The sequence below is a fragment of the Propithecus coquereli genome, unplaced genomic scaffold (assembly GCF_000956105.1).
Source record: "Propithecus coquereli isolate 6110/MARCELLA unplaced genomic scaffold, Pcoq_1.0 Scaffold11, whole genome shotgun sequence".
NCBI lineage: Eukaryota > Metazoa > Chordata > Mammalia > Primates > Indriidae > Propithecus > Propithecus coquereli.
In genome coordinates this window covers 5227131-5244581 of record NW_012134969.1, presented here as the reverse complement: position 1 = coordinate 5244581, position 17451 = coordinate 5227131, and the positions used below count along the sequence as shown (strand labels likewise).

At 37.0% G+C, this 17451-nt stretch overlaps 1 protein-coding gene across 2 annotated transcripts in view; it reads left to right on the top strand.

Moving 5' to 3' along the window:
* The window catches only part of ENOX1 (ecto-NOX disulfide-thiol exchanger 1), a 609648-nt gene that overhangs the window by 375188 nt on the left and 217009 nt on the right, over window positions 1-17451 (top strand). For both annotated transcript variants that reach the window (XM_012649266.1, XM_012649259.1), the window contains 2 exons: window positions 6766-6909; window positions 7741-7878. In XM_012649266.1, the coding sequence (XP_012504720.1) occupies window positions 6840-6909; window positions 7741-7878 (208 nt within the window). In that variant the 5' untranslated portion in view covers window positions 6766-6839. The remainder of the gene's footprint in view (window positions 1-6765; window positions 6910-7740; window positions 7879-17451) is intronic.

The window sequence follows — 17451 nt, the reverse complement described above, 5'->3', positions numbered from 1 at the left end:
GTGTGGTTGATTGTCATTTATTGTGAGGGGGATGAGTTGAGTCATTACATATTTCATAAACACTCTTCAGAAAGTCTGAAACGGTCTAAATGGGGAAGGTCCAATATGTTAAAACCTGTCTCCTCAAAGACTTTTAAATTACAGACAGTAGCCCCCTCTTATCCTCAGGGGATATGTCCCAAGACCCCCAGTGGATGCCTGAAACCACCAAAAGCACCAAACCCTATATGTACTTATTATAGTAGCATCCAGGCCTGTTTTTTTTTTTCTTTTTTTGTTTTTAATGGAGAGAGAGAGATACTTTATCCTGAAGGTCTTAGTGTGCTCTTTTGTTATTTGTTCAATTTAGAAATATAAAGTGTAATTTTTTCAAAAGCAAAGTTTTCCTGAGAAACATAATTTTACCTCTGTCATTTCTCCACACTTATACATATAATTCCAAGTATTTCTCTCTGTGTCAAAAGATAACTGTCTTTATCTACTATTCTACCAATGCTATTTGAGTTGTCTCTTTGGCAAGTTTGGTCATTTTGTTTGATTACGTGATTTCAGAGGGAGACTTTCAGGTCATATCTCTCTCTCTGTCTCTCAACGTGGAGTTCTTGGGAAACAGACATGTCATAGGTAAACCTTATCCATTCAGTAGCCATTTCTTCTCTAAGATGGAAGGAAGATGATTTATAGTTTAAAATTGGCTGCTAGACAAAGTAGAAAAACAGAGGATATAATCACAGACCCATAATGGAATTTTGTGTTTGAGAGATGACCAGATCTGCTTTTTAGTCTCTGTGGTCCATGCCAAATTGAAACTTTTCCTTTCTTCCCGTGATTTCACTTCTTTAGTACTGTGCATATATGCCTTCGTCACACTAACCTACTGCCTAATGGATCTGGAGATGCAGTTATTTATAGATTTCAGCTCATTCCAGGAGCAGCTGCAAGAAGTCTACAAAAGGAGAACATCACCGTAACCTGCCTGTGACCCCGCATTAGTTGCCAGGAAGGTGTGGAATCCTGAATCTCAGAGGGCGCCTCGTTAAGGGCACTAAAAGCTTATAGTGAAGGATCTGACAGATTTTTTAAAATTGGGGTTTTCTTTGACACTTTAAATTCATATATGTCCTAGTGTTCAAGAAAAATCCCACCTCCCCTCACCCTTTTAGCTTTCAAAACTCCAAGCTTTGGGATTGAACCCCAGAACTGAAGTTTTTCCTTTTTTCTTTGTTCCTTTATTGCTTCTTTCTTTTCCTTTTTGAATTCATTTGAAAATATGTATATTTATATTTTATATATAATTTAAAATATATTTTATAAATATATAAATTTTATATATCTATATATCTTTATATATACATATGTGTGTGTGTGTGTGTGTGTGTAGAGAGAGAACATGTACCACATTCCAGGTACTTTGCTTGCTAGCTGCAGGGTACACAAAGATGACAGGTTTCCTTAATCATCCTAAGCTTATAGTTTGTTAGGGAGAAAGAGAAAAATAGTCGGCGAGAATATGAGTGACAAGTGCTTATGTAGAGAAAGGTACCGAGAGCTATGGGAACATGGAGGAGGGAACACATATCTCCTTTGTCTTCTTGCCTTAAAGGGAAAACTGAAAAAATACTTAGAACAGGAATGGCATCTCTCCTCAAGTACACTGCGATGTGATGTATATTAAATTGTGACACCTTAGAAAAAAGTTCATTGAGTTTATAAATATAGATAGTCCCCGACTTAGGATGGTCCGACTTATGATTTTGGAATGTAAGTAACCTCACTGTAAGCCAAGGAGTTCCTTCTGACTTACGATGGGGTTCCAGTTTCTGCTGAATGTGTATCACTTTCACACCATCCTAAAGTTGAAAAATCTTAGCATTAAATGAACTTTCACCTTATGGTATTTTTGACTTAATGGGTTTATTAAGATGTAACCTCATTGTAAATCAAGGAGCATCTCTACATGACTAACAAGTTAGATACTAAGGAAGACCTTTTGAATTTATGGATTCGATACTGAAAGCTATAGGATTCACACATGCCCGAAATGATCTTTGCCCAGCTCCATCCTCTGTTCACACAGTTTCCAAGAAGTGACTTTTCTTTCTAGCACTGAGAAAGAGCTTTTTAGCTTTATTTGATATAATATTCCTACTTTACAGTCATCTCATTAGAAATTCCTCATAATATGCCTAATCTGAATCTCTTCTTCAAAACCTCAACCCCATTATTTCCCATCAATCAGCAGATATTGATCATTAATAAGTAAATAATAAATCATATAGATACTGTATCTTTAACAGATAAGAAACTTTTTCATGCTTTATCAGGTAGTATTTTAGGTAATCCCCAGTATCAGCTACCTCTTTATTATCATCTTTAAGCTTTGCCTCTAAGTATACCCCCAACAGCCCCAAATTTACTCCTATCTAAAAATTAAGAAGAATGTAGACTTTGCTGACATTTCTGTAGAGGGGACAGAGGAAAGATTTATATTGTATCCTTCCAGTGAGCCACCTGAAATTCTGCTTAAGTCATTTATCTTCTCTATAGTCCCCTTTTGTCATGGATGGCCACCAAAGATTTCTTCTTTCTCCCCCTGCCCCAAAGCACTCGGCTTTTGTGTTCTCTTTTACCACTCTTCACAGAGCAATTCCACTTACATATTCCAAACTTACATATTCCACTTACCTCCCTAGTAAACAGGAGCCATTCTCCTTAGAAGCCTGTTTAGTAACCCTGTACAGTAATTAGAGCATGGCGCTGGGTTTCCTTTTGTATTTGAAGAGATAATAGTGAGAATTGTATAAAACTGATTAAAGATATTAAAATTTCTAACTTTTTTTCTAGAAATTTCTAAATTTCTAAATTTTGTTCCTCAATGGGAAGATTGGTCTGAAATTACTTAGTTTACCATTACAGGAAGTGGTAATATCTCCCTTATTATTCATAGACAGTTGCTTAAAAATCATGGAGTTAATACATAAGTGACATCTTTGTAACAATACTCTATATTGTTCTAAACTGGGGAACATTTCCATAACCTTAAGAGAGTATCTTACTGATTACATGAAGACCAAATTTAGATATTTTCTTAGTGATAGAAGACAAGAGTACACTTTGGATAGAAGTGCATTTTTCTCTTAACATATATATAAACCATGATGATGCCAATGAAGTGTTCATATAAAATAAGAAGGTTTAAGAAACCGTACCATACTATATAAGACATTAATATCTGACTCTTTCACTAAAATTACTTGCTATTGAAGTAGATAGGGACCTAAGGACTTAGATCAAACAAAATCATTTTAAATAGAATTTTCAATACCTAGCTGATTCTACCCCCTTTTAATAGAAATCTATCTTTTGTGGACAGTTATAGGTGAGTTTTAGTATTCACAATGTATGTGTCCTTGGTATCTATAAAAGTTGGAAATCATTAGAAGAGGTTGTATTATTGTGAATGGGAACAGCCTGTGCCTTTTTTTTTAGACCAAATAGTATTTTTATAAACTTAGTGGGTTTTAAAAACTATTTACCCCATTGATATAGCCCAATGAAATACCGAACATAAATATATCTTGTTGAATAGTTATGAAATTGGGTATGAGATTTTGTATTTGAATATATCTCAACAAAGAACAGGTTATATATCCATTAAGCCCTAGACAAAGCTGTGCTGTTATTCTTGGCATTTTGTATATCAGATTGTTTTGTAGTGATCATACTTCACTAAAAGCTGTAAATAGAAAAATGCCAATTTCATAATTGGTCATGAATCTCTTGAAAGCTTTCATAGGAAGAAAAAACCTAGAGAGAAAAAATTTGTGTATCTTTTAAGTTCCATTATATTATTTTATAAAGGAATTATGAAAAATGAAATATTCTGTTACAATTTAGGTGTGGCACAGGAAACTAGGGCAACACTTACTTTTAGAAATATCAAGTGTTACTCACTGTTTTAGAATTAATTACATAATTATCTACCAGAACACAAAGATCCCAGGGTACCTTAATGGAAACACTACACTTCCAAATAAAATAATAATAATTATCACCTACTATATTCAAAGTACTTTATTAGCTATAATTTTTTAACTCTCCACATTTATCTGTGTAAATAAACATCATTAAGAATATTAATCTTTTCTATAGTTCAGAAATAACAAAACTAAGGCAGAGAAATTGATTTGAATGATAAATTAGGCATTATGGTCTTTAATTATTTAAAGAGGCAGGTATTCAATAGGAACGATAGATGTTACTAGAGTACAAAAATAGCTCTTGCAACTATTCATAAATTACGAGGTAGTAATTAATTAAAAATATCACCTTTCTTCCAAGCCAAATGATCAAATCAGTTTAAATTTTGTAAAGAATGTCATGGCTGCCTTGAGACTGTTGGAAATGCCTAAGATGCGACAGAACTTACCTTCGAGTCACCATCCCAGGCGTATGGTAGCCACATGAAGTTGTATGTCATTAAAACTATGGCATTGGGAGGTTGAGGAGGTGTGATAAATTGAATGTCACAGAGTTCGACTGAGGGATAAGTCTAGGTTTACACACCACATCCTGCCAACGGAGCAGTGCTTTTTCCGGTGAAACTGTAGCTGTTTGTTACTGTTTTCAGTGAAACACTTGCAGTTTGTTAAGATGACCATGAAAAATGTTAGATAGAAGCTATGGCCCTCCAGAACATTTGGTGCCCCTTTATTGGACTGTAATCACTAAGGTGAAAACTACCATTGGAACAGACAGTTACAGAGCCAAGGAAAGCTAACACTGTCCCTAAAACTGTGCAGCAAAAAGTCAAGGTGAAATGTGACTGTTGAGGCGTAAGTCATAAAGCCTACAAAGTAAAGGGATGTTCTCTGATATAGTGTCCCAGAACTGCAGACTCATTAGCCAGAAAAAAAAAAAAAAAGGTGTGATTAATGCCCATTTGGGGAGAATCTGAGCTAGAAGGAAGCCAGCCAACTAAACTTCATTTGGGGAGATAAGTAAGACAAATCGTGACCTCGCAATGATCTGAAACAGCTCTACTATAGGGCTGTTTGAGCAAAAGAATGAATACATTCTAGCCTGACTCTGCCTTGGTGCCCTGAAATGGTTGGAAGTGGAGAGAGAAAAGTGCTTTGAGGTTTCATCGCAGAAATATCTCCGGTGAATGGACAGCTGCTACAGGGCCGATGTTTAGGTTAGCTACATATTTCTTATGCTATTGAATTTGTTTTACATGGTGAGACTGTCTTTGTCTGATGGTACCCATGGCCTGAGGTATTGACACACAGCATGTGTGCAAGTTATGAATTCATTTGGGTATTAGAGTTTAATGGCAAGGTATAAAATATTTTTTCTGAGTACAGTCTGCTCCCAAAGTTGGTGTCATTCACTTCTTGGTGATAAAGATGTTTCATCTTCTTGATAGATAATTGGAAAAAAATTCCTCACTATCTCACATACCTCTTTAGTTGAAGGCTAAGAATTTGTTGAGATACCATTTGTTCATTATCCACCAATCCTTGAGATACTGAAACCTGAGTTTCCATTTGTATTAAACTTCTATTCAACTGGCAAGAATTTCTTTTTGACGGTACAGTGTTCAATGGTGTGCTGATTCTTACACCTAAGAATCAAAGAAATAAAAGAACACAACTTAAAAGGCTCAAACTTCACGTTAGATACACTGACAAATGAACCATAACATCTAATTCTAAAATTATCATTAACAGAAACATGGTTTAGAAAAGTTTCTAAACATATACCAAAATAAAAATAAGTATTTAAACTCGGTTGTTACATTGAATCTACTTAAGATCGAATCTGTCAGGTCACTCATCTAAATTTTGATCTGGTCAAAGTGCACTTAAAATATGAACCTGTGGATGCTCTATGTTTTTGCATTTCTAAGGATAGAGAAAAGGTGTCGTCTTTTATACATACTGTGATATAGAGGGGTACTTTGTAACTTTATGCAGTGCCTTATTATTTATATCTATTTGAAAAATAATTTAAAAGTCTATTTAAAATACATGTATTTTAAAATACATGTCTATTTAAATACATGTATTTTAAATACATGTGCAATTCTAAGGAAAATTCAAACTGAACAGACCGTGGCCAGTTAAATTTATCTTTCCATAGAGCTGAGAAAACAAATGTTTTTCCTTTGCTCCCCTGACACCCTCTAGATCTTCCTTTATGGACAGCATGCTATTCTTCCCTTTTGCCTTTCCTGACTATTGTAATTTAGGTACCCTCCTTTTCCAGCCTCATAGTGAATAGGTTCTTGCTTTTATCTTCCTCCTCCCGACTTTTTTTTCCTCTCTGAATACATTTCACAGACGACCATCTTCCAAAATAACAACATCAATTAATTTTTTAACTTAAAAAAAAATCTTCTTTAGCCCTGAGTCTGCCCTGTCCATTGACGTGTAGTGTGCAGAGGAGGCTGTGCAGGGGTGATAAGCCCCGTTTGTGAAGGCTCTTCAGTAGGAGGCATTTGACGTGCTCATAAACGGCGCCGTTTATGCAGCCAGCCCTGGCTCTAGGTGAGCTGACGAGTTGACCCACACATCTCACAGGTCTCCGAAACTGAGCCACGAGACAGCCGCCGAGGGAGGGAAAGCAGCTTTACTTCTGTGTCCGAGACTGGAAATCATTCTTTCTTTGTTTTTGTTTTTGAATAGACAATATTTTGTTCCTTGATGTTCTCTCTCAGTTAACTATTATGGTTTCTCACCCTATTCCTGTCTCCTTTGGCAGAATCTGATGATCTCCAAGGGGACCCTGCACTCAGCCGTCAGAGCGCTGCTGTCTCCCAGGATGCTCGCAGTTCGATGGTAGACGCAGGTGGAGTTGAGAGCATCCCCCAGCACCCCCAGGAGCTTCCTCAGATGATGGCTGCAGGTAAACGTCGGTGGCCGGCACAGGACACAAACGAGGCTTTTGAGTTTTCGGTGGAAAGGCTTGCCCAGCCATGAAAAATATGCATCGAACCAGGAGCCTGAGCCCTTAGAGAAATCAGGCCCTGAAACTAGTGAAAATCAAAGAGCATTAAGTCAAATTTGACACATTCTGCTGTTTTATTTTTTAAGCTCTATGTTATTCATTTTTAGATTTTATTTATTTATTTTTTATGAAAGTCAGTGCTTATAAGAAATACATTGGAAAAGTTACTTTAGGTAGACACCTGCATTTCTTTAATGTAATGATGTAAAAGTTTGTAAAGCAGGGATTATATTGTAAGGTAACAATCAATTCAGCCAGTACCAGTTTTGCTACTTGACAATTATTTTTTTTATTAGATAGTTAGAAGGCGTGCCTGCTCAAGAATTACACTTGGAAACAGATGAATTTATTTATTCTCAGTCTACTAAGGCAGTTAACTTGTTTTACCAAGAGAGGATCACTGCTTTGCCTTTCAGCCTTGTAACTTAACTAATGTTGTTTTACTGGGAAAAGAAAGAGAGTCTTCAGTTTTTTTCCAGGGGTACCTCCTTAATGGCATGCTATGTATAATATAAACTACATGTCATTAAGTTTCCTCCCAGAAAATATTTAGAAACAGTTTATGTTTATGGCTGGAGAAAACAATGCTATAGGTTTCAGTGCTTTATTTTGTGTGTGTGTGGTTTGGGAATATGCTAAATGAAGCCTCACACCTCTAGAAATGTGATTTCCTTTAAAACAAACGGCCTTGCCTATTGACTCTAAGTCATGGTTTGTTTTTACCCGCAGCAGCCGATGGTTTGGGAAGTATAGCGATAGACACGACCCAGCTCAACATGTCCGTGACAGATCCCACGGCCTGGGCCACAGCCATGAATAATTTGGGCATGGTTCCCGTGGGGTTGCCTGGGCAGCAACTCGTTTCTGGTAAGCTTTCTCCTGGTTTCGAAGAGGCTTGCAGCAGTGCCAAAGGGTGTAGGTGACAGGTGCCCGGTAATCTCTCCGCACAGCAAGTGTTGAACATGGTCTTTGATTTATGACTGGGGCATGTTTGGCAGGTTGTGCTCGAGATTCTTCTCCTCATCACTTTTCTCTCCTGCCTAATAGCTGTTCTCAGAAAAAAACACCCTGTTATTGCCATACACAGCCTTGCAATAGCAATTGTATTTTTTAAATTGGTAAATAGAATGGCTAATATTTGCTTTCCAGTTTACAAAACTCATTCATGTACATTATCCCATTTGATTGCACAGTCTTCTCTTTGTGATAGGTAGGTATTTATTTTTGTTATGGCTCCTGTTAACATTTTCATTTTACGAATAGGGAAACAGAAGACCAGAATTTAGATAACTTTTCCGGCACTGAGGTGGCATAGCTACTAACTCAGCTCAAGTGACACTAAATTCCACATTTTCTGTCAACCACACTTCAGAATCGTAATAAAATGCATCGAATAGAGGAAATGTTTAAAAATATCATAAAGTCAAAGGTCAATTAAAAGATTTTATCATTTAATTTAGCAGGTTTATTGAGGATTTTACATGTGCCCTGTAAAATGTGCTTTGACAAATAGAATAAATATGTACATATAAGACTGTCATAGAAGAGCCTTCTCTCTAAATTGAAAAAAAAAAACAGCAACTGAAAGCAATAAAAATAACGTGTAGAATCAGGTGTTAAGTAGCAGTGCAGATTGGTAATATAGCAATTTCCAGATCAATCACTGGGGCTCTGAAGAAAGATGTTACCAGGAAGGTAGGGCTTGAGCTACATCTGGAGAGATAAATAGAATTTGCACAATAACTCGCTCACTCATTCATTCATTCATTCATTCATTCAACAAATATTCATTGAAGTACTGTCCTGGGTGCAGGGGCTCCAGCAGTAAGCAAAACAGGCATGTTCTGCCCTCCCAGAACCTGCAGTGGGGACATGACGGTCAGCTCTCATGCTCTGGTCATCGCTACGATGGCAGAAGAACAGTTCACTTTTGGCCGTCAAGTTAGGTGAGGATAGGTGATGTCCACTAAGTAGAAACCAGTTGCTTTTGGAATGTTAGTAAGTTCTACGCTCACAAACCTGTGTCCTTTGTGCTGAGTTGACCACACATTTGGTTTCTTTTTTTGTCAACAGTGGCCATAGATGAAAAATTCTAAATTAGCTGTAGTAAATTATATATGTGTGTGTATATGAACATATATGTATACATGTACACATACATATATAAAAATATATATTTTGTTTCTTTTTTAATATAACAAGAAAGAACATGAGAGTAGACACAGGGAAAGTAGGAAACAGAGAAAAAGGAATGATAAAGATTGAGTTATAAAACATTATACTTAGGATATTTATAAAATTTTCCAAAATGCTATCAAAGTCATACAATTAAAGATTAGTCTTCTGTTGGGGGGTATATACATAAATGACATTTTCTATGGTTTGAACATGTGTTTATCCAGGCCCTGTTTCCCTAAAGCTAACCTAGACAGATTTTGCCTTCTAATAACTGAAGAGTAAAGATTTCTATTTTTCTACCCATGTTTTCCCAGCTGCCTAATCGAAATGTTTCAGATATGAGAAACTGCTATTCTTCTCTCACCTCCTACTTCTCTCAGAAAATGTTGTGTGACTTCTAGAGTAAGCTCAAACCTTAACAATTCATTATTTTTCTTATGATTTTGAGTCTTTTGACATTTTAACCATGACCAATTTCCGATTTTCCCAGCAACTTGCCATGAAAAGACTTACAGCCCTCCTCGTTATAGAAGATTTACTGTATCTGCCCTGAATTACATTCTCTATCTCCTGTATTAGCCAAATTGCTTGTTTTTGAGCCTTTCTGGGTCTTTTGGGCTTCGCCTTCATCATTTCTGCAGCCTGACAATTTAACTGCACTTGGCATTGTTCTTGGGGCCACCAGCCGACTACATTTGTTGATGCAATCTTACGGTCAGCTTCTGTAGTGTTTGGTTAGTGTGTATGTATTTTCTTCCAGTCTTTTTTCTACATATTTCAATCATATTGAATATAAAATTTTCTGTTATGCATTTTTCTTAACATCTTATGTAAACTATTTTTTCCATTTTATTCTTTTATATTAAAATTTTTTAAATATATCAAGTAAATCTTTCCTAGTTTACTTAACTACTCTACTGTTTACATTTAAGCTGTTTCCATTTTTTCACTCTTACTAGCCAGGTTTCTTTAAGGAACTTGCTGTCTCTGAACATGCAAAAGCATTTTACTTTTTCTATAAAATGGTAATCATATATATTTCATGGAGCTTTTATGAAACGTAAATGGGATAACTTACATAGCCTCCATATCGTGAGTATACATTAAATAGTCCTCTTATTCCTTTCCTCTTAATCCCACCTTTCTTCCTTTTTATTCTTTTTTCTTAACAAATAATATTATAGTGAACATTTTTATGCATAGGGCTTTATAGCAGTTAGAATTATTTCCCTTGGGTAGACTTTTACATGTAGAACTAGTAGGTGAAAAGCAACGAACATTTTAAAGTTTCTTGTTATGTACTAAGCAATTAATTTCCAAAATATACATATGTATTTAATAGTTATTAATTTGATATGCAAAGGTGGCATCCTATTATTCTACCTTAAATTCTTTCCCTTGTTTATTTCTTTTTTTCCCCTTCATTTTCTATTCATATTTTCTCTTTTGTAAATAGATTATTCTCACACTATATCCATTTATCAGATATGGTTCTTGGTAAGTTTGTTTTATTAGTTTATGTTTGGGCATTTGTTAAGCATTTCAATCCTTGGATTTCATATTTCCTAAAAATATTTATCTAGTCTATTTTTTGCTCTCAGTGTTGGTTCTTTTAAAAGAATGGTTGTATTTAATTTTCCCTTTATGAGTTCTTTATTCCATTTCTGAATACTGAAAGGTTTGCCTGCTCTGGAAGTTGTTATATTCCCGATTTTCGATGACCCCATTGACATTATTCTACCTTTTATTGGAAATTAAATTCTTATGTATATTTTTATCTATTCTGTACCAGTGATTTACCTATTTTTAATTCAGTACCTCGTTGTTTCAGTTCTTATAGTTTGATGGCATATTTATATGAAGCATCCTCTGCTCTTTTTACCATACCTGGTGTGTAGAATTGCTGTTTCTTTTCGATGTTGCCACAGAGACCCAGGATGCTGCTTCCTGCTCAGTGGTTGCACCGGCCGCCTCCGGAGTTGCTCAGCGCGACTGTAGGATGTTAGAGGCAGTGTTTAATGTTTCAGCAGGGACTTAAAGATTATTTAGTGTAGCCTTCCTTCCAAGAAATCCTTTTTAAAACATCTCTGACAGGATTATGGAGAGGCTGGATTTTATGAGTACTTGGCTTTCTCCCAAAGTTTGTGATATTTCTGAATGACCAACCACTCTTCCCAGATTTGTTAAAATTAAACTGACACTAAATCCCATTCCTCACTGCTTCTTCAATTTATTGAGAGATTAAAATTATCAGCAAAGCAAGGCGTAAATTTTTCATAACCTCTGATTTTATCAAAATAACTTCCCAGGAAATCAAATCCCTTATTACTGTCATCGCACGCCTTTCCGCCACGCTGCCTTGCACACCCACAATTACGCCTCTTCCACTTACCTCTCCTTGACCATCACCAAACGTTCCCCACGGTGATTCCAGTCCCACTTTTATGAGCTTCCCTGTTTACCTTCTTCATGGCAAGTGCTACTTGAGATCATGGCATTGAATTTGTTCCTCTTATCCAGAATATACTGTTATGCTATAATACCTGAGTCCTACAGCCCACACTCCAAAGTCTTGGCTGCTCTATGAGATACTATTTACTGCCATATATTAGTGTTTCTTTGTTTTAGTTTTGTGGAGTTTGTTGCTGCTGTTGATGATATCTTTTTGTTATCAATACTTTGTGCGTTGGTATAGATGCAGGTTTTCTAAACCAGTCTGTTGGAACATGAGTATCCCACAGTTGTTGGTTACAGTAGTTGTTAGGTAGAGTGGATGTCACATAAGTACTTAGGTGGCCTAACAATAGTGGCCAACTCTGGGTTAAACACAGGTAAATTGCTTTCTTTGTGGGTTTTCTCAAAGCCTTTACTATACTAATGTGCAATAGGCAGTTCAAAGAATCAGATCTAGTATGTAGGATTTCCCAAACTTAATTTGGCCTTTAAAAAATACCTCTTTGCATCTCATGACATACTAGAATACAGCCATCGAAACCAAATTTTTCCTGTTAATGGTGAGGATTCTTTTCCACTGCCATACATCTTTCCATGCCATATATGATACCCTCTGTGTGACCTAGTTTACAATTTTGTTTGTTTGTTTGTGCTGAACAGTGTCACTCCCTAATCTCAAGTTTCAAAATAACTCTCTTGGGGTCAGGTGTTGCCCGAAACCTTCTTCTCAGTTTTCTGTGTCCCTTTCCAAGAGCCTCCACCTCTGGCGTCACAATCCAAAATCTAGAATATCAAGTCCTGAGCTTTGACACCATCTGTGTGACCAGCTGCTCCCTTCGCATACGCTCTGGTGTCTTTCCCAAACTCATAATCACCTGAAAGGAGATTTCAAAAGCAGGAGCTGAGTCCCCAGGTTTTAAGTTTCGTGACTACTTGGGAACTGGTGGTACTTTCTGGATATTCTCTGGCCATGAGATAATACCTTGCTCTTCTCTAAACCTTCTGAAATCTCCTTTCCTAGTGTCAACAATCCGTCTATAGCTGTAATTGACTTTAGGTTGATACATATCTTTGACAGCAAGTTTCTTAGTATGCCATTTGTCATATTTCAAACACAGGTTCTGAAAGGGCATCACACCTCCCAGCTAGCTACAGTTGGGGGCATATACGAGACAGTGCCACATCCTTTTCAGTGATTAACTCAGAGCCAACAAAAGACTTCCTCATGCCTGCAGGTTGTCTGTGAGCACTCCTAATTGTTCCTAGGTTCATACCTTGCCGTTTCTTCTTCAGAAGCTCTGGATTCACTTTCACTGCTTCCATTTCCTGCTACCCTAAGGAGGACTTAGCTTTCTAACTCATGGGGAGGCTGAGATGGGTTACAGTCCCCTTCTGTCATCCTCATTACGCTCTCCCATTCATGGATGTTTCCGCTCGTTTTAATTCTTCTCTGCTTCCTCAGAATATTTTTTTTTTCCAATTTCTTTCTTAGGTTGTTTAATCCTCCCAGGGACACCTTTATCCTCTTTAATATGCCCAGATATGAAAAAGCATTTGTTAAATCCTTTCATCTCCTCAAGCATCACTGTTTTAACTGGGATTTATTGGGACAGATGTTATGCTGAATACTGGGAATATAAGTCATAGACTTATATTCATGACTTACTGCCATGTTGTAGGGTCTAGTGGGAGAAACAGAAAAAAGTTAATAAGCAAATGCAAATCAACACGGTAAGTGGTTATGCTAAAGGGTGCCGTGGGATGTCACTGAAGAGTGTTGAGCAGAAGAGTAGTAGGGTTAGAATTATATTTTTACAGAGCACTTTGCAAGCCCTAGAGAGGACTGATGGGAGGGGGGAAGCATTGGCAGCCAGGAGAGCAGTTAGAGATAACGATGGTAATAGCGCCAGTGACGACCCTGGTAGTGGAGATGCAGCAATGTGAGGGGCCTCACGAGACATTTAATTGTAGAAACAACAGCAACTGTTGACTGAGTCCACATGGAATGTGAGGAGAGTGAAGAATCGAAACTGGGAAAATGGTGGGGCCCTTTACCAAGAAGAGAAAGTGGGGAAGGCTAAAAGGAAAGAAGGGTGGAGGAGATGTCTAGTTTCTTTTAGAATGTGTTGCGTTTGAGGAACCTGTTGAAAGGAAGCATACAGTGAGCACTGAGATTTATGGGTCTGTAGCTCAGGAAGGGAGGGTGGATGGAGACGCGGCTTTGGCAGCCACAGCATATGGACGGTTATTGACGCCCTGGGGACCTTAATGCCCAGCCACACTTTTGCTCTGAAATGAGCAAAGGGCCCTCGGCTGCTCACCCAGGTGTCAGCCTAACTTCCAGTTGGGTCTCCAAATCTCTCCATCTGTTTCCTCTCTGGAGTCCCACTAGATTCCCACTATTGCTGGGCTCCAAGGTTTGCAGGGAGAGAAGAGGTCGGAGATTTAAAAAAAATGTAATCTGGGAATCCTGCCTGATTCCCTATTCTTCAGCTTACAGAGACACTCGGGACTGTCTGTTGATAACCCATCCCACATACTCCTCTTTAAAATGGAAATAATACTCATACCAGCAAACTTTTCTTTAGTCCCCTCAGATATTAATGGTGACACTCTCTGACATAGACATGATTAAGGGACACAGGCAACCTGGTGTATAGCAGTGGGGCTCTATCTAAAATACATGTTCAGAGTTCTCTTTTGTTTTTATTTTCCGTCTTGTTGAAAGATTTCTCTGTATCGAGTGTCAGAAAACAAATAGGCCCTTGACTTGTGTTTCACAATTTATGTACCTGATTTCATTTATTTTTGACAGTTCTGTTACACTTTGCACAGTTATTTATCCTTTTCTCCCCAAGACATTAGGACAGTGCATTGGTGTATTTATTTATTCATAACAATATTACTGAAGGTTCAAACTGCGTTTTTTTACAAAGTACTAGAAAAACAGCAATTTATGTGATAGGTGATGCTCTTATGCAGTACTTGCATTTCTAAAGAAGCAGGTTGTTGTCACATAATTGTATTACACCAATGATTAATTATAATTATGGGGTGTTATAAAGAGGAAGGGGAGCCTAACTACCTGGAGCTATCAGAGGGGCTTCAGAAAAGCCTCCTCTAAAGAAGTGATATTTCGGTTAAGACCTGAAGGATAAATTAGAGTTATCCAGGTCGCAGGAGGGAAGAGCAGGAAGACATGGGGAATTTATAAAGATAAGAAAATTCTTAAAGCAGAAAATGTTCTGTGCAAAGACCTGAGATGATAGTAGCTTGGCTCTTTCAAGGAAGAGGAAAGTGGATGTATATGAGCAGAAGCGGGTGGTTGGCATGCTGGGGGTTGGCAGAGTGGTGCTTGACATGAGACTGGAGAGGTAGGCTAGGGCTAGATCATGCCTTCCAAAGTATGGAGTACAGATTTTATTTGAAGTATAAGCTATTGAAAGATTATTTGTTTTTTGTCTTTCTTAAAAAAAAAAATGTACCTGAATTATTTTTATGGAGATTGGATTGTAGAGTGGCAAAAGGAGAGGCTGAGTTTACATCTAGGAGGCTGCTGTCCACAAAGAGGTGCTGGAAGCAGTTGGCCTAGATACATCCACGTGGGACTGGAGAATGGAGCACCTGCCTGTGTAGGCATTGCCACAGGTGCTGGGGCTACACACACACTCTCCTGGAACTTTCATTCTAGTGCTGAGCTTATGATGTGTATCTACAGTATTTCTAGAGATAAGAGAATTTATAGAAAACTGGTTTCAAAAAATATTTGTTTCTGCCTATACCTTGTCCTTCATAAGGTAATTGACATCACTTAAAGCAAATCAAGGATTGTTCTCAAATAACTCTCTGCAAATGACAATAGCCTATATCCTTATTGGCTGGAGATATTATAAAATCTTTGTTGAATGCTTAATATAACATATAGTCATTTGAAATGTGGTCATTTTTCTCTTCCATGGAATGGATAAGATAAATTTACTTGCTTTATATTAGATTGACTTCTTCTGAATTATCAATGCATAATTTTTTTCTTTCTTTTTATTCTACCACAAATATATTTTTTTAAATTTTAAACTAGTTGCCCTCACTTCAGCTGCACAGATACTAAAATTGGAACGATACAGAGAAGATTAACGTGGCCCCTGCACAAGGATGACATGCAAATTCGTGAAGCGTTCCACATTTTTGATGGGTAAATTCACACCTAACGGGTGCACTGCGCACTGTCTGGGGAATGGGCTCGCTTGTAGCTGTGACTCAGGCAGTGCAAAGGCAATTTATGTAACCAAAGCATTTGTTCCCCCGTAATATTCTGAAATTAAAAAGAAGTGTACTAGTTTCCACCTCTTGATTGGTGTAGTCTTTATTTGCTCTGTCATACTCTGATACTACTCACTATAACCTTTTGAACTATGCTGGTCACTTTCTTACTAGACCAAAACTAAGGAAACTATTTTAAAATAATCACATGTATATTTACTTATGTATATATATTAAGTATATACATATTACATGCAATATATTATGTGTATGTGTGTATATACCACAAACACACATATTCCCTAATTTTATTAGTTTCCTCTATAGTAGAAAAGCTTCAGTATCTTTAACAGCTCCATGAACTGAAGGGAAATATTTGCATTCCACACTGGAAAATTGTGTCCATAGAGCACCCATAGAGCTGGGTGCTCAGAGGGGACATTCTAACTCAGCAGAGAACAAGAAGAAAAGCCAAACAGTTGAATTCCCATATTAAAATTAGTTCAAGTGTTCCTATCCCGATAGAAGTGTGTGTGTATGTGTGTATGCATGCATACACAGTATTGTATATCAGATTTTTGCTCTGAGTTAATGTCAGAGCCTTGTATTTGTGACTATGGAATCCTTGCATAGTGGCTTCTCTTCTATATCCTTTGTTTGTTTTTATTTACTTTTATTATTCTGCAACCTTCCAGTTTATGTTACATACTGTGTTCTTGAGTTGTAGATATATCACATTATGTGCTTATATAATGATTCTATCATTTATCTAATAGACTGTGCTGTACTTCTTCTATGGGCAAGAACTATATCTAATTTATTTTTGTATTTTTCTCTATCATCAAACATAGAACTGAATGCTCAGTAACTGTATAGTTGAATGAATGTATTATTTGATTCATTTATATAAAGATACATAATATCAAGAAAAGTCACTTTTATACCTAGTCCTTAGACTAGCTGAAGTATAGCTTTTATGTCTTCAATCATAGTTACATATGAAGGGTAACCACAACCACCAATCCCCTCACTTGACATCTGTGATTTATTTTTCTCATGATCGAGCATTATCTTTCCAGATTACCTCTTTTTTAAAACTATCTTCCCTATCTTTTCTTATCGTGCTTATGCTTTCATCCTCCTTCTTGTACATACGGAGTATATTTATAACAGCTGTTTAGCATGCTTATCTACTAATTCTTTTATCTGCGACATTTCCGAGTCTCCTTTTCTTGATTGATTTTTCCCTGTATGATGGGTCTTATTTTTCTGTTCCTTTGCATGCCTATTAATTTTTTATTGGTTGCCAGACATTGTGAATTACATGTTGTCAGGTGCTAGATTTTTTTTTTTATTATTATTCCTTTAAATATTTTTAAGATTTGTTCTGAGATGCAGTTAAGTTCCTTGGAAATGACTTGATTCTCTCAAGGCTTGCTTTTATACTTGGGTAAGTGGGTCCAAAGCAGCCTTTAGACTAGAGATAATTTAGTCTGGGGGTGGGGAACCTGCAGCCTTAAGGCCACATGTGGCCTTCTAGGTCCTTAA